A 24,290-nucleotide genomic window follows, 5' to 3' on the forward strand; every position below is an offset into this window, starting at 1 on the left:
AAATCCTGCTGAGTTTAATTAACCTTAAGGAATTGGGAAAATGAAAATATGTGGTTAATTCCACGCTTATTATTGATCTCACAATTTTTATATAAATTTCTTCTGCCTTGGGAAAACAGCTTTCAGCTCTTTTCGAAAATGTAGTGTTCAAGTTTGAAAAAGATATAAAATCTTAATGAGGAATAGGGTATAACTGATTTGACTGTTCGGATTTATACTAGTTTCTAAACATGATCCCAAGCATTCTGAGACTAGCTCTTACATGTTTTCAAAACTTATGACTATGATGATTTATTAAAACCACATTAATTACACCAGAGCATTTTTGTTTTAAGAGCATCTCACGGCAGAGAAAAAAAAAATTAAGATCAGTGTCATAGAGGATAGTATTAGTGTAAAGTTCTATTTTAATTTGGTTCTTATCAAGTTAAATTACTATATATCTTGCATTCTCAGAGTTTTTCTTATCAAAATGACTAATAATACTTTTTCACCAAATTATCTTTTTATTGTTATTTACTCAAGCATAATTTACTAAGCATTAATACTAAAAATATTTATTAAACATCTATACAACAAGAGACAACTCAGCTTCTGTGAATACAACTTGTGAAAAAGCAGACTCATTCCTTTCTGTCAGGAAACATTTATTCTGGCAGGAACCACATTTTAATTTAAAAAAATCAAATGATAAATAAATTAATAATTTTTATGAATGTTATGTAAAATAAATAATTTACCTACTCATATTTATGTAAGCAAGTTGTGAAAGAACTAAAGCATAAGGAAGAGTAGGAATTAACTAGCTGAAGTGTGTATCTGGTGGGGTGTGTGGAAAATGGTTCTTCAGGCAGAGGGAATGGACTGTGTAAAAGGCTTTGTTATAAAAGAAAGTAGGATTTGATACAAAAGCTGAAGAAATATGTATGGAATATCAATTGTATTTTCTGAATAACACTGACAAACAAAACAAACCAAAACAATACTCCCGGTTTTCAGCCCAGCATGCAAAGAGATTAAAAGTTGCCACTCTCTCCTAACAAACCAAAAGCTAAACAAACTGAAATCAAAAATTCTTCTTAGATTCATAAGAAAAATGTGGTGTTACTGCAAACTACCATCCTGAAAATTGAAGAGGCAGAGAGGCAGATGCAGAAAATCACAACTTATCAGAGCAGAAACCTGTAAGCAGAAACGTCGGTGAGAACCAGTTCAGGAATAGGAAAAAAATGTAAAATGTTATTGATGAATTGGTAGAGGCTCGATGTGGACAAACTTGTGAGTTGAAAACTCCAGGACAACTTAGTCATAGGAGGTCCTATGCTTCTGAGAATTTTACCTTCAGGAGCTTAACCAAGTTGTTACAATGCATATTGGAGAAATATCTCTTTATGTTTCTGGAAATAGAAGTGGGAAGTAACTACATTAAAATATATCAGAGCATTCTGTTCTTAACAAAGTCTACTCTCAGGAGAAACTGTTTAACCAGAGCCTAACATGGGGTTTTTAACAGAGCCCAGCTGACCCGTTGAATGGAAATAGCCAACACCACCCGGCTCTAGGTTTCCCCCTGGAAATCCCCAGCTCCAGCCCACTCTAGTCATTCTGCCCCACCAAGGCTGTGGGAGGATCTGAGAAATGCTTGTGAAGTTTACAGCCAGAATCACGGACTCACTAAAGGACTGAGACCTAATCATGGGATGATAGTCTCTTCTTCTGCCCCACACATTACCTCCATATTACTAAAGGCCTATTGATTACATTTACCCCTACTCAGTATGTTATGTCTAGCTGTCAGGGAAAAAATTACAAGGAGTACTAAACAGCAAAAAACACAGTTTGAAGAGAGAGGCAGCATTAGAACCAGATTTAGATATGATGGCGATGTTGGAATTATCAGACTAGGAATTTAAAATATCGATGATTAACATGCTAAGAACTCTAACGGGTAAGGTAGACAATAAGCAATAACAGATGTGCAATGTCTGCAAGCACAGAGATGAAGATTCTAGAAAAGAGGAATGTCTTCGATAGGCTTATTAGAATAGAAACAGCTGAAGAAAGAATCTCTGAGCTTGAAGGTATCTCAGCAGAAACTGCCAAAATGGAAAGGCAAAGAGGAAATAAGAAAAAAAAAAGACTCAAACAAACAATTAAACTAACAAAAGAACCAGAACATAATATCCAAGAACCACGGAGTAAATACAAAAGTTACAATATATGCATATTGGTCATATTAAAAAATGAAGATAGGGACAAATAAACAGAAGTATTTGAAACAATAATGACAGAATTTCACCAGATTAATGTCAGGCACCATACCATAGATCCAGGAAATTCAAATGTGTAAACTCAAACATGTAAAAAAAAAATGCCCACATATATACATCATATTCAAACTGCAGAAAATTAATGTGTATATATCCATATATAAATATAAATATATCATTCATATTCATATATGTGAATGAATAGTATATTTATATATTTTATATATGAATATCCATATACATGAATAAGAATATGAATACTATATTTATATATGAATATGAATACATATGAATGAATACTATATATGAATATGAATATATATGACTACTATATTTATGAATATGAATATATGTGAATACCATATTTATATATAAATATGATTATATATGAATGAATAATATATTTATACATATATATTCCTTATCTATATAGAATACTGAAAGGAGCAAGAGAGCCAGAGGTAAAAACGCCCTTACTGATGGAGAAAAATAAGTTTTACATCTGATTTTTCTGCAGAAGCCATAAAAACAAGAAGAGAGTGAAGTATTTTTAGTGTCGAGAGAGAGAAAACCCCACTAGTGTAGAATTCTGCCTCTGTGGAATGTGAAATTATCCTTCACATGTGCAGCAGAAAGAATGTCCTTTCTCAGACAAACAAAAATAGAGGGCATTTTTTGCCAATAGACCTGACTTGCAAGAAATGTTTGAACAAGTTCTTTTTTTCTTTTTCTTTTCTTTTCTTTTTTTTTTTTTTGAGACAGAGTTTTACTCTGTTGCCTGGTCTGGAGTGCAGTGGCATGATCTCGGCCCACTTTCACCTTTCCCTTCCGAGATTCAAGCAATTCTCCTGCCTCAGACTCCTGAGTAGCTGGGATGACAGGCATGTGCCACCATGCCTGGCTAATTTTTGTACTTTTAGTAGAGGCGGGGTTTCGCCGTGTTGGCCAGGCTGGTCTCAAACTCCTGACCTCCACCCACCTCGGCCTCCCCAAGTGCTGGGATTTCAGGCATGAGCCGCTGTGCCTGGCCCTGAACAAGTTCTTCGGAGCAGAAAAATGCTTTAAACTAGAAACTCAGATCTCCAAATCATTTGATCATTTTTAAATTGGACTTGTTTATGTTTTGTTGTTGTTGTTATTTCTTGTTGTTGTTTTGCTACTGAATTGAGTTCCTTAATATTTCCTGGTTATTAATTCCTTGTTAATTGAATAGTTTGCAAATGTTTTTTCCTATTCTGTAAGTTGTCTCTTCACTTTACTGATTGTTTCCATTGCTGTTCAGATCCTTTTAAGCTTGATGTGATCCCATCTGTCCATTTGTTGTTTGGTTGCCTGTGCTCTTGAGGTCTTACTCAAGAAATCTTTGCCCAGACCAATGTCCTGAAGAATTTCCCCAACTTTTTCTTCTAGTAGTTTCACGGGTTCAGATCTTAGACTTTAGTCTTTAATCAATTTTGATTTGATTTTTGTGTATGGTGAGAGATAAGGGTCTGCTTTTATGCTTCTGCATATGGATATCTATCTAGTTTGCCCAGCACGGTTTATTGAAGAGGTTGTCCTTTCCCTAATACATGTTTAAAGAAAGGAAGTGCATCAGAGAAAGACTAAGTGAAGATAAATTAAAAACTTTTACTTTTCTTATTCTTATTCATAAGATTATTGAAAATAATGGAAACAATGTATTTTATATTATGTATATATACTATGTATAAGATAAATGAATGGTAAGAATATATAAGGGATGAGAAGAAAGACTTAGAAATAACTTATCATAAAGAACTCTTGCTACCCATTAAGCAGTACAGTGTTATTTGAAAATTGACTTCATTCAGTTCATTGTAAACGTATATTGAAAATTCTTGAAAAACAAATAAAGTTAAAAAAGGATATCTGATATGCTAAGGAAAGAAAATTAAATCATATTAAATGCTCAATTGAAATCACCAAAGACAGAAAAATAGTGAAAGACAAAAACTGAAATAAAGAATAAGGGCAACAAATAAAATAGTTACAAATATAGTAGATGTTAATCCATTGTATCAGTAATTACCTTAAAATTATAATTATCTAAATAGATCAATTGAAAGGTAGAGACTGTCAGAGTAAATTTAAAAAAAAAAAAAAAAAAAAGACCCAACCGGATATTGTTCACACCCACACACACACAAAAAAAAACACAATAAGAGTAATGACACATGTGAATTAAAGATAAATAGATAGAAAAAGACATACTATGCTAACACGAATCAAATGAAAGCAGGAGTGGAAATATTGATGCCAGATGCAGTAGACTTCAGAGCAAGGAAAGTTATCAGGTTTCTAAACGGGTATTACCTAATCATAATGGGGTCATTTCTCAAGGAAAATATAGTGATCTTTAACATGTATATATTTAACAACAAAGCATAAAAATATGTGAGGCAAAAATTAATACAACTTAATGAGAAATACGGGTATCCACTTTTATAGCTGGAGACTTTAACGCTGCCCTATAAGGAACTAATTCAACAAGCAGAAAAAAAAAATGGAATACATGAACCCAGTAGGCAGAGGTTGCTGTGAGCTGAGATCGTGACATTGCACTCCAGCCTAGGCAACAAGAGCGAAACTCTGTAACAAAAAAAAAAAAAAAAAAAGGAGGGTGGGGGGAGAATACAAAGATAAAAAGAAAAAAGTAAGAAAAAAGGGAAAATTTTGGAAAAAGGAGAAAAAAATAAAATCAGTAAGCACATTGCTTAACCAATCAACTTCAATCAACTATATATGTCATCTATAGACTAATTAATCCAATAACAGCAGAATACATACACTTCTCAAGCTTGCCTAGAATATGCACCAAGATAGATCACAACCTAAGTCATATGACACACTTTAAAGCATTTTATAAATAGGAATCATACCATGTCTGCTCTCATACCACAATGGAATTGTACTACAAGTCAGTAAAAGAAAGCTAGAAAATACTCCAAATGCTTGAAGATTAAACAATGTACATTTAAGTAACACATAGGTCCAAGAAAAAATATCAAAAGAAATTTTTAAATATTTTAAACTAAATGAAAATGAAAACACAACAAATCAAAATTTGGGGGATGAAGTGAAACCAATGTTTAGAGGGAGATTTCCTTGAATACATATGTTAGAATATAAGAAAGATTTAAAGTGAATTATCTAGATTTCTACCTCAGGAAACTGAGAAAAGGAGAGCAGATTAAGTTCAAAGTAAGCAGAAGAAAACAAATAATAAACATTGTAGGAGAAGTAAATACATTTCAAAACAAAATCAATAGAGAAAATTAAAACTGAAAGCTGGTTCTTTTAAAAGATTAACAAAATTGCTAAGTTGATACCTAAGCTAACTCAGAAAAATAAAAGAAGACAGAGATAGAGAGAGAAAAAAACACAAGAATTTAAGAAATAAAGAAGGAATAACTACTATAGACAGCATTGTCATTCAAAAGATAATAAAGTAATACCATGAGCAACTTTATGCCAATAATTTGATAACCAAAGTGAAATAGAGAAATTCCTCAAAAGGTTCAATCAGCTAAATGTCACAAAGAAAGAAGCAATCTGAACAGACCTTTATATCCATCAAACAAATTGAATTAATAATTAATAGTCTCCCCAGACAGAAAGCACCAAGCCCAGACAGGTTCACTGGTGAATTCTACCAAACGTCAATTATCTACATGCTATATCAAAAGATAGCAAAAGAGAGAATACTTTCTCATTCTATGAAGGCAGCATTACTGAAATGCCAAAACCAGACAAAGATATGACAAGAAAACCACAGGCCAATATCTTTCTAAATATAGACGCAAACACCATTTACAAAATATTAGCAAGTCAAATCCAACAATTTATAAATAAACTATATATCACACCCATGTGGGATTTATCCCAGGTATGCAAGTCTGGTTCAACATTAAAAAATCTATGTAAATCCAACACTTCAAGATAATAAAGAACAATAATCATAAAATCATATTAATATATACATAAATTATTTCACAAAATTTGATACCCATTCATAATAAAATCTTTCAATAAGAATGAGGGGTGGACCTTCCTTAACTTAAAGTATATCTAAAAAACTGCAGCTTACATCATTCTTTACATCTTAGTGAGTAACTAGAAGCTGTCCCCACTATGTGCTCTCTCACTAATTCTTTTCAACATTGTACTGGAAGAACTAGCGAAAACCATAAGACAAAGAAAGGAAATACAAGGCATATTGATTGGGAAGGAAGAAATAAAACTCTCTTTGTTTGCAGATGACAAGATAGTCTATGAAAAAGTCTGAAAAAACACCTGGGTATAATCAATGATTATAGCAAGGTTGCAGGATAAAAGATTAATATGCAAAAATCAATTAGTATGCAAAAATCAAAAATATAACAGCAATAAACAAGTGAAATTTGAAGTTAAAAACAAAATTATTCTTTTAATTAGCACCCCACAAATTAAATACTCAGGCATATATCTAATAAAATATGTACAAGAGCTATATGAAGAAAACTATGTAACTGATGATAGAAAATAAAAGAAGAATGAAATAAATGGAGTGTTATTTCATGTTCATGGATAGAAAGACTCAATATGGACAAGATGTCAGCTCTTCCAACTTGATCTGTAGAGTCAATGTAATCCCAACAAAATCACAAGTCATTATGTGAATATTGACAAATTGATTCTAAAGTTTATTACATAGAGAGGCAAAAAGACCCACAATAACCAAAGTAATATTGAAAGTATACATTTGTAGGATTGACACTATCTAACTTCAATACTTACTATAAGCTACAGTAAACAAGACAATGTGATATTGCCCAAAGAAAAAACAAATAAATTAATGGAACCAAATAAAAACCCCAGAAATAGACCTACATAAATATACTCAAGTGAACTGACACGTCACACATAGTTAAGGCAGTACTATGGTGAAAAGATGGTATTTTCAACAAATGGTACTGGAACAACTGTAATCCATAAGAAAAAAATATATCTAGCCACAGACATTATGCACTTCATAAAAATTAACTCAAAATGTAATATTGACCTAAATGTAAATCAAAAAACTATGAAACTACTAGAATAAAACATGGCAGATAATCTAGATGACCTTGGTTTTGGTAGTGAATTTTTGGATTCAACACCAAAAGCACAATCCATGAAAGAAATATTTTTTTTTTTTTGAGATGGAGTCTCGCTCTGTTGCCCAGGCTAGAGTGCAGTGGCCTGATCTCAGTTCACTGCAACCTCCACCTCCCAGGTTCAAGTGATTCTCCTGCCTCAGCCTCCCGAGTAGCTGGGATTACAGGCACGTGTCACCACGTCCGGCTAGTTTTTGGTATTTTTAGTAGAAATGAGGTTTCACCGTGTTAGCCAGGATGGTCTCGAACTCCTGACCTCATGATAAGCTGGACTTCTTTAAAATTAAAAATTTTATGCTCTGCAAAAGACACTGTTAAGTGAATGAAAAGATACAACACAGAATGGGAGGAAATATTTGCAAAAAACATATCTGACAAAGGACTATTATATGAAATATACAAATAATTCTTAAATTCTATATAATAAAAAGAAGAGCCCAATTAGAAAGTGGACCAAAATACTTAATACACATGTAATTAAAGAAGATATACAAATAGTAAACAAGCCTATGAAAAGATATTTCAAATCCTATGAACCAGGGAAATGAAAATTAAAATGAGCTACTATACCACTGCAAGCCTATTGAAATGGTCAACATCTAGAACATTGACAACACCAAATGCTAGATGTGAAGCAACAGGACATCTCATTTATTGCTGATGGAAATGCAGTGATACAATCACTTTGGAAGACAATTTAGCAGCTTCTCAAGAAAATAAATATTCTGTTACCTTAAAATGTATTATTTGAGCTCCTTAGTATTTACCCAAAGAAGTTGAAAGTGTATGTCTACACCAAAACCTGCACACTGATGTTTTCAGAAGCTTGTTTCATAACTGCCAAAACTTGTAAGCAATTAAGACATCCTTCAGTAGGTGAATAAATAAACTGTGGTAGATCCCAACAATGGGGTATTATTCAGCACTAAAAAGGAAAGAGATAGCAAGCCATGAAGAGACACGGAGGAAACTTAGATGATTATTACTAAGTGAAATAAGCCAATTTTAAAAGACTACCTACTTTATAATTCCAACTATATGACAAATACAGTTTTGCTTTGAGAAAAGGAAAAGACACTAAAAAGATCAGTGGTTGCACATGTTGGAAAGAAGGGAGGAATAAGTAGGTGGAGCACAGAAGATTTGTGAGGCAGTAAAACTATTCTGTATGATGAAGTAATTGTGGGAAAAGGTCATGGTAAACATTTTCAAACACATAGAATGTACAACCCCAAGAGTGAACCTTAATGTAAAGTATACATTCGGGGTAATGATGTGTCAAGGTAGGTTCATTGATTGTAACAAATGCACCGCTCTGGTGGGAGGTGTTGCTAATGGGGGAGGCCATGCATGTGCGGGAGCAGGGGATACATGAGAAATCTCTGTATCTCCCTCTCAATTTTGCTATGAAATTAAAACTGGTCTAAATAAAGTCTATACAAATGGAATTTAAAAATCATTCTTTTTAGTTTATAATTGCTGAGCATCATAGCAGAATGTTTTCCTGATGTTAAAAAATTACAGTGTATATGGTTAATAGTTTGTAATAGTGAATACATGTACGTGGGAAAGTCAAAAGACTAAAAGAAAAAGAAAAACATTAATAAACAAGGTTTACCTTCTAGTAGACATATTCACATGTGTGCCTAGAAATATTTGTCATTACTCCATGACAAGCACACATTTATCACCTGAAAGAATGGCTATTATACTGAATTACACTAATCTAAATAATAAGGAAGAAACAAGAAGAATCATAGATGTTGGGGAAAAGTGAATATACGGAATAAAATCTATAAGAAATATAATTATATAACTTCAAATATTCCAGAAAAAGAAGTTGTATACTTCAGCAGGTTATTTATAAACCCTGGTAAACAAATGGCACGCAGATTACAAAACACGAGTGAAATTTTGCTGTTGTCTAATTGGCATATTTGAATCATTTTCATCCTTTCCATAATATGTAAAATGAAAATATCATGGTCGATTCATAAAAACACAGATGAATGAGGTCTTATTGGATATTCAGTCCTAATCTCCTTTTCATTCATTCCCCCCTTACAAAATTGTCATGACAGTAGGATCCAATGGTTATTGTGAGTGACATATTACATGAATACTTGCTCCTCAATTTTAGCTATATACATGGGCCCAAACTTGAATCACAAGCAATCAGAAAATCTGAGAAAGTAAAGAGAATATGAAGTCACATGACGATACCTCCTGTCCAACGCAGGTATAAGGAACACAAAATTTTCAATATTAAATTTGTTTTGGGATGTGTTTTATTTGTATTATTTTTGCATATCCTTCCATTCCATTTAAGTTACAATTATTTGCAAATAAGTTATTCTACATAGTGGAATTAAACTTTTTATTAATTATGTATTCTGAAATAAAACAGAATACATCAATATTTTAAAAACCTTACAGCCATATTTGTATTTTAAGGTAACCACAGTATACCCTTTTACTCTTCCCTTTTCCAAACTAATCATTCTCAAAGCTGTTTTCATGATTTATTAATTGCATGAAATCCTTACATTCTGGCAGGGTGTGCTTATTAATTAATCAATAATATCACCTCTCATGATATGCCAGATGACATCTGACAGGGGCAGAGTGCATGGACATTTACTGTCATTAATGTGGAAACTGTCCCTCTCTCTGTGTTAATATTAATAAAACATAACATAGTATTAGTGTTTCTTTAAGTAACCAAATATTTTAGTTACAAAAGCAGTACCAACATATATAATTTATATTTAATTTAATAATATCACCTTTTATGGTAGACTGGATGACATTTGACAGGGCAGAATGCATTTAGACATTTACAGTTTTAGTGTGAAATCTCTCCCTCTCTGTTAATAAAACATAACATATATTAGTGTTTCTGTAAGTAACCAAATATTTTAGTTTCAAAAGCAGTATCTATATGTAATTTTATATTTAATTTAATAAAATTATATATAATTATTTTAATAAAATTTAATAAAATTTTAATAAAAATATATAATTTAATAAAATTATATATAATTTATTTCATAAAATTATAGATTATTTAATTATAATTTAATTTAATAAAATGTATATAATTTTATTTAAACACTCAAAAATCAAAGAAATGTAAAAAGTAGAAATCAAAGACCTTAATCAATACTGATCCTATTTGCTGCCTCATACATAAGCATTAATATTTTTTTCTTTCCTTCTCAATAATTTTCCATGTGGTCTATAGTTTGTAAAAAATAATATCCTCGGATACACACACACATTCACACACACAGATATTTCTATGTACTACATATATGTATATAAATTTTAGCAAATTTATGTCACATAGAAATGCAGCTGCAATAATGTTCCATTTCAGCACATAAATCTCTTCCTCATTCTTTTCATAAATGAGTAGTATTCGATAGTGTTAGATATAATAATGTATTTCTCTGCTTCTTTATTGTTACACTGTAGAAGAAACTTTCAATATTTTTATAATGGACTGTTCTGTATTGAACATCCGTATATATAAATTTTGTAAATATACAGTAAGATACTAGATGTAGAATGGAAGGCCAAAACTGAAAAATGCTGGCAAATTGCCCGCAGAAGTCTATTCCAATTCATGGCTGCAATAAAAGCAGAAAACGCACATTTCTTTACAACTTCTGAAATATTAAATATCACCAATTTATTTTTTGACATTATGATAAGTAAAAGTTTTTATTTTGATGTTATTTAAGGTTTGCATTTGTCTATATGAGTCTGAGCTTGTTTCTTTTTTTGGTTACTTTGTTTTAATTGTCTTTTAATGTTCTTTACACACTTTCATAGAGTTATTTAACCTTCTCTCTTGTTGCTTATATCGTGTGTCCTATAATCATTTTATTTTGTATTCATTGCAAATATTTATTTTTATGATGCTATTGATTACATGAAAGTTTCTATTTTCATCTGCAAGTTAATGAATTTTATAAATTATTTTCAGTGTCGACATTTTCATTTTTTAAAAATTTCTCAAAATTGAAAGTTTCAGTAATATATTTCCAAATGTAAATTCTCCTTGCATGCGGCGGTGGTGATGCAGATAACACTGATTGAGTGCGGAGATGCGTTAGCTATTACAAGTAACCTACAGGAATTAGTTTAGTACTATTACCATCTTTGTTTTATTAGCTAAGCAACGAAGGATGGGGAGTTTTGTGCGATGAGTTAGTGGGAGAACCAGCTAATTTAGTTCTGGGACCCTCCCTTTAAACATTATGCATGCTTGTTATTATTCCTATTTAATAATAAATTCTAAAGTATGGCAGGGATTTACTTAATGTTAACCAGTCTATACATTGCAAAACTTATCCACATTACATTTTGTGACTATTTTGACAAACAATTGCCTCATTTACTCTTTTTAATTCTACAGACAATATCAATAATGATTCTGGTATTACTTAATATAACTTACATGGTCAGGAGAGCAAGACCATCGTGGCTAACGCGGTGAAACCCCGTCTCTACTAAAAACTAGAAAAAAATAATTAGCTGGGCGTGGTGGCGGGCGCCTGTAGTCCCAGCTACTTGAGAGCCTGAGGCAGGAGAATGGCGTGAACCCAGGAGGCGGAGCTTGCAGTGAGCCGAGATCACACCACTGCACTCCAGCCTGGACGACAGAACAAGACTCCGTCTCAAATAAAAATAATATATATATATTATCATATATATATATAACTTACAATGGATAGGAGATTCGACATGTAAATTATGTGTGTTTCAAATATAGCCAACTAAGGTTAAGTAAAATATTCACTTGATAATACTTTAAGGTATTTATTATAATAAAAAAGTTTAAAATAACCTAAATGTTTGTCAGTTGGTGACTGGTTAAATATATGGCGGTACATACATACAACAGCATAGTGTGCAACATGAAAAAATAAGAGACAGCTCTAAATATTCTTTTATAGATTATAGCTAAAACTCAGTGTTAGTTCAAAAGGCTTAATTATATACAGTTAGTATATTATCATTTGTGTAAAAATAACTATATGCATTTCATTCATATGTGCTGATATCTGTGTAGAATGTCTTTGGAAAAAAATTAATGTAACAAAAATTAAAATTAAAAAGATCACCAAAAACAAAAATAAGAATTGTAAAGGCTACTAGCCATTTTCTCTTGTTAATCTTTAATTTCCTTTCAGTAATATTTATTTCATTGTTTTTAATTTAAATATATTTGCATATTAATTTTTAGTAAGGAAAACAATTAAAATCAGAATTCACTAGTCCTTTCTTCTCTCTGCATTGTGCCAATTGTACCAATTGTTAATATTGTTAATCTTTTTCTTGCTAAGAATCATCAATAGCCACATTTCCACAAATAGTATAATCCTGTATGTCATCACAAACACTGGCATCATGCAGAAATTTTTAAAAGAATCAATTGAAGAATAACAAAAAACTAACACACAGACAAACAGACCAAACAACATTAAGATCCAGTGGTGGTGGGCTCTTCATCCATCTTTACTAACTCTATAGATCTTACTTACTTAGGGCCCCTGATCAGAGAATGTTGCTAAATCGGTCTGAATCACTGTCCCTTAGAGACATCTGATTTTCAGAGCTAAAAAAGTGTATTCACTTCTGGATTTTCTTCTATTCTTATCAACACCCATTCTTCAAATTATGATGCATGTGTATGTGAGGTACCTACCTACTCAGATAAGAGCAACAATATGTAACTGTGATCTGATCAAAAGAGTTTTATAGCCTTAGTAATTTTTTTCTATTAAGTCTTAGCATTTGTAGAGTCTGTTCAATCTTTGGACCATAGTAGATTTGTTGTTTGCCTGCTTTTTTGTGTGCGTAATCCTAGTTTACATGCTTCTTAAGAGAAACTTTTAATGTCCGATATCCACCATTATGATAAGAAATATAACAGTTTCCCTGCCCTGAATGTTCTAAATGCCCCACCCTTCCTCTAGTCCCTGGCAACTACTGACTTTATTATTGTCATTATGGATTTGTCATTTCCAGAATGTCATATAGCTGTAATTATAAAGTATTTAGTCATTTCAGACTGCCTTAATTGCCTTAGTAACAATATTTAAAGTTCTTCTATATATTTTCATGGTAGGTAGCTCATTTATTTTTTTATTATGAGTAATTTTCAATTTTTCTGAAGGACCACAGCGCATTTATCCATTACCTACTATCCATTCACATATTGGAAGACAAGTTGATTACAATTTTTGGCAATTTATAAGTAGTGTTACTGTACACATTTATATGAAGACTGTTGAATGAATACAAATTGAAGACCCCAACCCTTCTTTAGTTTTTTTTTTTCTATACCTATTTAAATCTTTATTAGAAGTACCTCATTCCCAAGTGTTCTATCTCACTTTACTCCTTGTCATCACCAAATAACTTCCTTGTTATTCTTTTTTGGTTGTTGTTCAGTTATGAGGCATGAAACTTTGTATTGTTTTCTATTTTTCATCAATTATGAAAAATTACATTCACTGTCATATATATTTGAAATTTGACAAAGATGACATTGGAGTATGAAGTTATAAATGAAAAGGTATACATGTATGCTACAAAGATTACTTTATTTAAACTATTTTCTTGAAAAACTTGAATATGTTAGAAGTCCATAATCATTTTACAGTTAAGATCTTTCATACAAATTGATAGACATATTTAAAAGAAAACAACACATACAAGTTTCTTCTTCTAAATTTCGAAATAAAAGCAACATTTATGAAGTATTTCAAATGTTTAAAAATTGTAAAATATGTTTCTTTTTTATTATTTTAAAAAGTTTTAAAATATTTTGATATTTTAAAATGTGGCTACTTAGGGGAAAGAAAGCTACTTGATGCTATACATTTTATTAAAATATTTTCATTTTTTTCAAATAGAAAGTGTACAATAGGATTTAAAATGTGTACCAATTTTGCAAAATAATTGATAGAATTTTGATGAGAAAAAGACATCTAGAAAGAATGGAATTTCTTTCTTTTTTTCTGGGTGATAATATATGGTGAGATAAATTTAAATGGAAAAGCATTTCTCAGTGGTTTTCTTAAATTAACCAAGTTGGATTTATTTGGAGGAAGGTAGAATTGGGTGATTTTAAACTCTGTTTGTTCCATAATGCATCCATTTTTACATTACACAGGTGAGATGTTTCTCTTTATGTTTCTAGGAAAGATGGATCAAAAGAACCAATAGTGGAGATGAGAACAGAGGACGAAAGAATTACTAATCACGAAGATGGGAGCCCAGTAAATGAGCCAAATGAAACCACACCGCTAACAGAACCTGAGTATGTGGCTTGGAGTGCTTACTTATGTTCAAATGGGTGTTGGCAAAATGATAACACATTATTATTGTTGTACTACATATTTAAATATTAATTATTTTGTGCTTTTACTTTTTCGATGAAAGTACATGTGAATATCTAAAATCCATTTTCTACTGAGACATTTTTCATGAAAACTTTGTATGAATGTCAGAGAAAGTTGGTTAAACCATATATCTATAATTTAATGCAACAGTATAGAAAGATAAGTATCTTACAGAGTTGAGATTTTCAACAATAGTCTTTCTTTTTAAGATAGTGTTGTTTTCGCTTTCAAAATAAAATAATTATATTTACTGAAATAAAGATATGTCAGGAGATTTGTCATCGCTTTGTATACAAACATCAGTGAAATATACGCAAGGCTATTTTAAAAGAAATAATGTTTGTACAGAGGAGAAAATAATATTAAAGTGTTTATCATTGCAATATCTATGTAGTACATGATGCTTGGTTTCCATTCTTGATGTTATTTATTTTGCATCTCTAATAGCTCTATTAAAACTATAGTAGATAACAAAATCTGAAAAGATGAATATATGCCTAGATTCATGCACAGGACAATTAGAATAATTCAAAGCAAAGGTATTATTACAAAGTAGTAATAGTAGTATTCTATTGGATGTATGTGATACTAACAAAACCATGGTGATCACACACTTCTTTACTGTGCACCAAAATAACTTTTTAATTTTATTATTTTTCAGAACAAATATTTATTTTTATAACACCTAATATTTTCTTACAGAGTAAACTGATTTAGGTTTCTCATTCTAAATCAAAGACAAAATGTTGTCACAGATGAAGAAAATGATTTTATTTTCATAAATTCCCTCTATCTGCCCACAAGGGGCTGAAATAATTAATATTTACACAAGTGCAAAGTACTACTCTATAGAAAAAAATGTAATATATATCCTCGGGCCAATTTTAGTGATTGCATTTAGAGATTATTACAATGTAAATTCAAATTAACTGTATTAGATGTGGGTTCTACATTCTCCACTTTAGAAATAAGAGGTGAACATGAAAACTAGTTAAGAATATGCTCTTGGACTGGGCTATATTTTGGGAAAAAAGGGTAATTTAATAACTATGTCACAATTATAGAAAATAAATCATCAATATAAAATTATATGATTAACAGTAATCTTAAACATATTTTACCTGTACATAAGTGGTGAGAAATTCTATACCCAGAAACAAACTATCAATTTGGTGAAAGCACTGGGTCATTAAAAACTTAATATATATTTCATGAGTAAGAGATATATTAAGTATTATGCTCACTTACTATCAGAACTCTAATCAGAACTCTTTCTCTGCAGTTTGATGCTTGAGGTGACACATTGCTTTTATGACCTTGTATTGTCAATATTTTCAGTACTTGTGAATGCTAAAAAGGAATAACTAAGACTGCACTATTTATAACATATATAAAATAGCCTGCTCTCATTGGTACAATGTTTTTTAATGCTTTTTTCATTCCCAGCAATGGATATTACTAGTTTTTGCCTATTACTTACTTTGATTAGTTCTGATAGCTTTGATCTGCAGAATATGTTTTACCCTTCTCATTGAAAAATATAAAATAAATTACAAATAAATCCCAGATGCACTTTCACTCCATTATAACATGGTAAGGTTAAAGTCACAGAGATGGATTGGAATACTATTTCTTTCTTTCTTTCTTTTTTTTTTTTTTTCTTTTTGAGACTAGTTTCGCTCTTGTTGCCCAGGCTGGAGTGCAGTGGCGCAATCTCAGCTCACCTCAATCTCCACCTCCCAGATTCTCCTGTCTCAGCCTCCTGAATAGCTGGGATTACAGGCACATGGTTCCACACCAAGCTAATTTTGTATTTTTAGTAAAGGCAGGCTTTCTCCATGTTGGTCAGGCTGGTCTCGAACTCCTGACCTCATGTGATCCGCCTGCCTTGGCCTCCCAAAGTGCTGGGATTAGAGGCATGAGCCATGGCGCCTGGCCTGGAATACTATTTCTAACTTAATTTTCTTGATGTGGGAAAAGTTTGTTGTTAAGGGAGAAAAACTCATCTCCAAATGTCATGTACACAATGGTAAACAATTGAATTTGCAAGTTTTAGGAAAATCTAGAAAGCACAATTCATTGGCATCGAAGTAAGGTTTGTGACGCTGTCTTGATATTAAGAAATAAAGTTATTATTGCTTCATAAGTTACAATTGCAAACAACTCAAAATCTGTGTTGCAAAGTGACATAAAAGTGACAAGAAAAACAATGTGAAAAGAGACAAAAGAAAACATATACAATAAATACTAAAAAGTGAGCAAGTCCTAAAATATGTTCATTTGCATTAAGTTCCAAGGAATATTGTTAATTCACTCAGTTTCTGAATTTTATTTTATTTTATTTTAATTATTATTATTATTATTATTTGAGATGGAGTCTCGCTCTGTTACCCAGGCTGAAGTGCAATGGGATGATCTCAGCTCACTGCAGTCTCCACCTCCCGGTTCAAGTGATTTCCGTCTAATTTTTGTAATTTTAGTAGATACCTGGTTTCACCGTGTTGGCCAGGCTGGTCTTGAACTCCTGACCTCAAGTGATCCACCCGCCTTGGCCTCCCAAAGTGCTAGGATTACAAGCATGAGCCACCACGCCCAGCCTGGTTTCTGAATTTTATGTAACAGAATATGGCAACAATTATTAATCGTTTTCACCGGAGAAAATGTAGTGCTAATAAATCATATCATTGACATTTAAAAATATTTTGGCATTTTACCTTCCATAACATGTAATTATATTTTGGAGATCAACAACTAGTTACCAAATCTAAGCCACCCTATAGTGAACAATTTGGTGCATCTGAATCTACAAATATATTGTTTCATTCATCATTCTGCATTACATTTTTAAAAGGCCAAGTAATTGTTTTTACTCTCTTTTAGATCTTTTTAAATCTATTTTATATTATGTTAATAAATTTAATTTTTCCTTTCTAATTATTGTAGCACGTTTTCTCTACAAAATAGTAACTCATTTAGCATATATAAAATATTAGCATATTATTGGAGCATATTTTCCTTACAAAACAGTAACTTAAATGTTAGGGTGTATCTCCTTAAATACCTCAGAAAATAAAGCTTATTATTTTTTATCTTCCAGAAAATTGCCTTTAAAGGAAGAAAATGGGAAAGAAGCTCTAAATCCAGAAGCTATAGAAATTAAAGTTTCTAACGACATCATTCAATCAAAAGAAGACGACAGCAAAGCATAACAACAACATTACAGGGGCTTGAACAACACTACAAAGAGCATTTGGATTGCAGTGACCCTATGACCAAAACTATTCCATTGACCTTAATTTCTTGGGAAACTTCTAGCTTGGAATAGCTTGTACACATATACATATGATCAAATACTCCTGCCCATGATCCATTCCCTTTTGTTATTGTTGTTGTTGTTGCTGTTGTTGTTAATTTTGTTAAGAATTTCAATATCAAGACTGACTGGCACCAACACTTTGGTATTCAATCTGATTCTATGACTGAAGTACTGGAATTTATTATGTGGCTAAAGTGCTCTATTTATTAAGAACTATATTTAATACCACCAACAAATATAGGGATTAAGGAAAAAAACGTGAGCTACATGTATAAGAAGGCCCTGCATGTGTATGAGTCCTATTCCAGGCAAATAGATTCTTAAAGTGGCTTTCAACTTCAAGATGAAGGCACTTAATAATGGTTAATCATTTTATCAGGGGAATTTCAGGGAACGTAGGCTTCAAAGAGCCAGTTATCTTTAGCAGGTATTAAAAATTGAAAACTTTGGAGAACTCATTTCAAGTTATGATTCAGTGCATTTTCAACATTGATTTTTCATAGACTGAAGTGCCAGATCAAAATTGTTACCCATCTGAAAGAATATTAGTTGTATATAAAATTAGATTAGAAAGACTTTCTAAATCTCATCTCTTTATATATGTCCTATTCATTCGCAATGGATTATACAAAAAAAAGTGTATTGCAAGTGAAATAATATTGATTTCTGCCCTCAGCTTCAAATAAAGTAAATTGAAATGGGAACAATATCAATACGGTGTCTTGATATATTTATAAATATGTGATTATCGTTTATTTTTAAAATAATTTATCAAAAACAAGTCTTTAGTGTTCAAATACTTCAAATCATATCATCAGATATATTTTTAGCCCGTGGTTTTATATATTCTTTAAGAACTAATTTTACCACTGTTATAGGTTCACCATTAAATGTAATTGGCTAATGAAAATTAAAATTTTAAGGTTGACCAAATTAAGAAGAAATTATTTAACATTTTAATGTGCCATAAAAGTGTAAATGATAAACAATTAAATGCCACTATGTGTTCTATTCTGGATGTTCTAGCTAGAAGTCATTTTAAGATTTTGATAAACAACTTTGGTTGAAGAAATTATTTAAGTATTCAACACAAACTTTCTAATATCTTTTGTTAGGGTTATACCAGAATAAAATTCTTCTTTACTTCCAAGCTATGCAAGCTCCCAGAGGTAATAGAGTGACACATGATTTAACTTACATGTAAGGTTTAAAAAAGTATTTATGATTATAAACATACATACCATTTGGGAGCAGGTTTATTAACCTTGAGAGCCAAAGGTTACCTTGGGCCCTGTAACATTCAGAACCTTTGGTGTTTCAGGTGGTATTATAGCTCAAATAGTGACAGGACAGGGAATGCGTTCCAAAGGAATATTGGAGCAATTTTAACATTGCAGAAGCCTGCTCTGGCTGTGTCTCTCTGTAGAGATAACCTGATGATTATTAAATGTAAAATTAAGGCAACTCATGAATATTTTTATTTACAAAGTGCTTGAAATTCAGCCAAGGAGAGCAAACTAAGTAATTTTATAAAATTCATCACTTTTCTGGCTACAGCAGGACAGAATATGACCATCTTCATTTGAAGGCACCAAATCGTCACAGTGTCTTTGCCATAAATTGCAGGGTTAAATGCGGGAATCTCTCCTTGCTCTCCTGTGTGGCATATTCTGAAGAAAAGAACAGAATTCCTGTGCCTACCTAAGAATTTGAGTAGTGTCTAAACAAACAAAGCAGTTAGATCATTTTAACTGACTTGATTATCCAACTGGTCTTTGACAGATTTGACTGTTCATATTTGGTTTATGTTTGTCTGATCATCCAGTTTGCTTTATTTTGCTGTGTTTTATTTTGTTGTTTGTTTTGTTTTGTACCAGTGTACTAAAACTAGTCAAAATACTTGAATTAGTTTGTTTGTGCAAAGTGTACAAGCTTAGTAAAGTGTCCATGAAGCAATAGCCATGAATGCTAATTATTTCTAAATAGGGCCACATGGTTTTAAACTAATGATGGGGAAAGAATTACCATGACTGAGAAAGTCATTTCGCATGTTTACTATTGTTATATTTGTGCTTTACTTCAAGAGTGCAGAAATCATAATAAATAACAAACTATTTTTGTGTTTTCTCAATTTGACATTTCTGTTTCTCTCATTTATTTGGATTTTCCTTGTAAAGAAATTGACATATATTTCATATATATATATACGTACATATATATATATATATGATGTTAAATTTCCTGCCACTCATTTGGAGTAATGATCTGAAATTAACAGATAATCTGAAGCTAATTATATTCAGACTATTTCAAGTGCACTGTTTCAGTTGCCCGGGTGGTCCTTACCTCTTGTCCTTGAAATCCATGCCATGCTGAAGCAAGGCAATACTGTGATAAAGTATTTTTTTTAATATTTCAATGGAATGCTCCAAATGATTTATAAAAATTTCAAAATAAAAGATGGCTTGTAGTAAATTGTAAAATATGAGTAGAACTGAAATAACCTGTTTCATTCTTATTCTAGATTAAACATATACATATAACCGTATAAATGTTATTTTTATTGTCTGAGAGTACTCTTAAATATTAGTATAAACTGTCAAAAGAATTGACTGAATATAAGTACTGTTAAAATAATTTGAACCCTATGATATTTTAAACCAAGAGGCAAAGATATCACCTAAAACTTGGTATTTCTTGATAGGTTAGGTGCAATTAGGCAGTGACAATCTATATTCAGCAACATATAAGAGGAAAGAGTAATATCAGAATTTTGACACAAATTAACGTGTCAATATATTTTACAATGATTGTCGAAGGAATTTAATTAAGAATTGTATTTTTAAAGATTTATTTATTATTTTTGTGGGCTAAGACATTACCATTCTATTGATACTAATGTCTAACATTAATGTAATGTTTCTTGTTTTCTTTTATTTTCAATATTAATAACTATAAAAGCATTTTTCAAAGGCTATTTGATCCAGCACACTTCATATGGATCTTAGTCTTTGAATTAAATATTTATATAAATAGATTTTATTAATCAAATTATTTATTTGTGTGCCAAGAATTAATTGTAACTTTATGATCATACCTTTGTTTATGCTTCTTATTTTAAATAATTAAGATGTATCTGTGCCTTTTAATTAGCATGACAGTCTGCTTTATTAAAAGAAAAAACTACAATTAACATCATTACTAGTATATTTTGCTTAGATTTGAGATACTCAAATGATGCTGTCTTATTTACAGTCAGTAAATAAGTTCAATTCAAACTATTTTACCTTGAATATAAAATCTAAATATAATAAACTATACTGTATAATTTACTTTAATTCATGTTGAAACAATTCTTTTTATACACACACGTGAAATATTCTTAATTTGTTCTGTATTGCTTTTCTAAACAATAAATACATTCTAGATATTGTTGAAATTAAATTTTGCCAGTTGTAAGACAAAGACAACAGATAACTTTTGAAAATCAAGCAAATTACTATGGTGTTTCTTGGGTCTTCATTATTCCATTTATGTATATATTTTATTTAGAATAATAAATCAACCTTTATTTTTGGCAGTAAGATTATCACTGATGAAAATATGTACAGCTCAAGTAGTAGAAATAATATTTTCCATTAGTTAATTTAGGAAATATTGGAATAGCATATTAGAATTATTTATGAGATTCACAATGTTCTTTTTCACAGAATATAAGGTAAACATTCAACTTAAATCCCCCATGAAGTTTTTTCATACTCATACTCATAATCATAATCACATAATGTGCTTATTCCACAAACTTTGTATCTGGATATATTTTTAACAATAAGTTTGTTAGCATTATTTATTTATCTTTAGAGATAAAATATTTGCATCTGTTTATTAACCCTTTGAAGCATTAATACTTAGTCACTCACATTGAAATTGCATATGGATGTATCAACATAGGCTAAAATTAAATTATGGATGTCGCAGAAATGAAATACTTCATCTTAAAAGGTAAAATTTTCAAGAAAGTATTTTATTCACGGACTTAATAATGTCTTAAGATGAAACAATTATATGTCCAAATGAGAAATTTATAAAAAGACCCACATATAGTAGTTGCTGAACAAACATAATTTTCTTCCAGCTCCCATCCTTCCTTTTTGAAAAATTGAATTTACCCCGTAGATGCAGCTATTTACAATTATACAAGAACGCTAATAGATTAATTATTTCCTCTCATATAAAGGCAAAGAATTTTATATTATATATAATGCTAAATATTTATTTGATAACACACTTAATATTCTTAGAAAAATAGTTTATTTAGGATTTTATCTATAACATACATATATTATTTGGTATTACCTCTTTAAATTTTCATTTTATACAATTTTTGAGATTCTGGCCACACAACATTCAGAATTATTGCTCATGTAAATTTAAATATTGCTACTTATTTTTTTTTCTTTTCTGAAATGAAAACGTATCTTTTGGCATCTGTTTTTAGCCTCCCATGGAAGACAGTAAGCAAAACCATCACTGCTGGAGAATTTCAAATCACAACCCGACACAGGAGAGTAGAGAAACAAAGAAATGAGTGGATCTAGAAAGGCAAACTGAATTGCTATATTTGGAATAGCTAAGAAGGACCTGACTTTGAGAAGTGCTAGACCAGGGACTAGGAACGTTGCTTAGATAAAAATTATGGCCGATTACACTGATGCAAAGGAGAAAACAGTGTAACACAGAGGAGAAAGTTAACAGAGATAGAATCTATGATTTAATTTTGCAAATAGTTTTTTTAGAGAACAACATGCATACTATAAAAGAAATGATACTGTTAAGAACAAACCTATTTGTTCCAACTCTTAAAGAAATATTCATGGTTTAGCATTTGCCTCTAAACCCTGTTAGAAATATGTGAAGTTAGAAATAAAGGTTTTTTTTAAAAAAAAAAAACTTTTTTGGTATGTGAACTGTATGCTGTGCTCAGTATGTACTGAAACATACTATCTTTTATTTTCTTTAATTTATATATTCCTTTCAAATTCTATATTCTTAAGTTAGCTACCACAACGTTTTCTTATTGTTTCAATATGGTATGTCCCAATGAAATGCTGTATATATATGTCTAAACTGTAAAAATTATACTGCAAATGTTGAAGTTTTGTATTTATGAGAGACATTGAAAGTATGGCTTACAGTATATCAAACTTGTCACACTTCACCATTTGTATATTAATAGTAAAGATACTTTTACTTTAATAAAGTGTTGCATTTTATGTTTATTTTGAATAACACTTCTGCAGTGAGCAAGCTTATGGCTTTTCAAATACTTCTGTGTTAAGAAATTTCCAAACATATATCTAGATATCCTAAAGAAGAGAATGCTTTCTGCCGTCTTATCTCTCAATGAGTTACAATCTTTTGGCTTCTACACTGAGCAGAGCTCAGAGAATTAATGAATAAACAGTTGGTTTAGAGCAGTGGTTCTCAAAATGTGACCCCCTAGAGCAGCATTACCTGGGAACTTGTTCGAATTGTAAATTTCTAGACCTCACCAGAGACTCGATAAATCAGAACGTTGTAGGACAGAGCCATGGTAATTTGTGTTTCAATAAGAATTTCTGATGATTCTGATGCACGCTAAAATTTGAGGTCCAATGGATTGGAGACACTTTATTTTTTCATTTACCAAATTGTGTTGATCAATTTATAAATGCTAGGCAACCAACTAAATGTAGCCAGTTATGCTTTAACGCAATGTATGCATTCCCCAACAGCATCATATTCTGCAAAATAATGCACTTAATAATAAAAAGACTTGACGGAAAAATAAGTTTGGAACAAACCAGTCAAAATGTAAGCAACTGTGGAACCAGAGCATTGACACAAGTTAACAGCAAACAACCATTCTTTAAAAGAAAGTATAAACATTATTGAAACATGTTGAATGATAGTCTAATATTAACTTCTGTTTCAAAGCTAATCATTTCACACATGATTTCATAAGTAGTTTTCATTTTTTAAAACTAGTATAAGTGTGACTCCTTAAAAACTAAAAATCTGAGTGCCAACTTTTCACAAGGGGGCAATTTTCAATGTAAGCTTTACAAATACCTCAAAATACATACACACA

At 31.1% G+C, this 24,290-nt stretch overlaps 1 protein-coding gene across 2 annotated transcripts in view; it reads left to right on the forward strand.

The window, feature by feature from the left end:
- NCAM2 (neural cell adhesion molecule 2) overlaps positions 1-23,416 on the forward strand; it is a 557,648-nt gene extending 534,232 nt beyond the window's left edge. For both annotated transcript variants that reach the window (XM_024239542.3, XM_063720864.1), the window contains exons 17-18: positions 14,643-14,762; positions 17,942-23,416. In XM_024239542.3, the coding sequence (XP_024095310.1) occupies positions 14,643-14,762; positions 17,942-18,053 (232 nt within the window). In that variant the 3' untranslated portion in view covers positions 18,054-23,416. The remainder of the gene's footprint in view (positions 1-14,642; positions 14,763-17,941) is intronic.
- The last annotated feature ends 874 nt before the right edge of the window (positions 23,417-24,290 follow it).

The sequence above is a fragment of the Pongo abelii genome, chromosome 22, assembly GCF_028885655.2.
Source record: "Pongo abelii isolate AG06213 chromosome 22, NHGRI_mPonAbe1-v2.0_pri, whole genome shotgun sequence".
NCBI classification, from domain to species: domain Eukaryota; kingdom Metazoa; phylum Chordata; class Mammalia; order Primates; family Hominidae; genus Pongo; species Pongo abelii.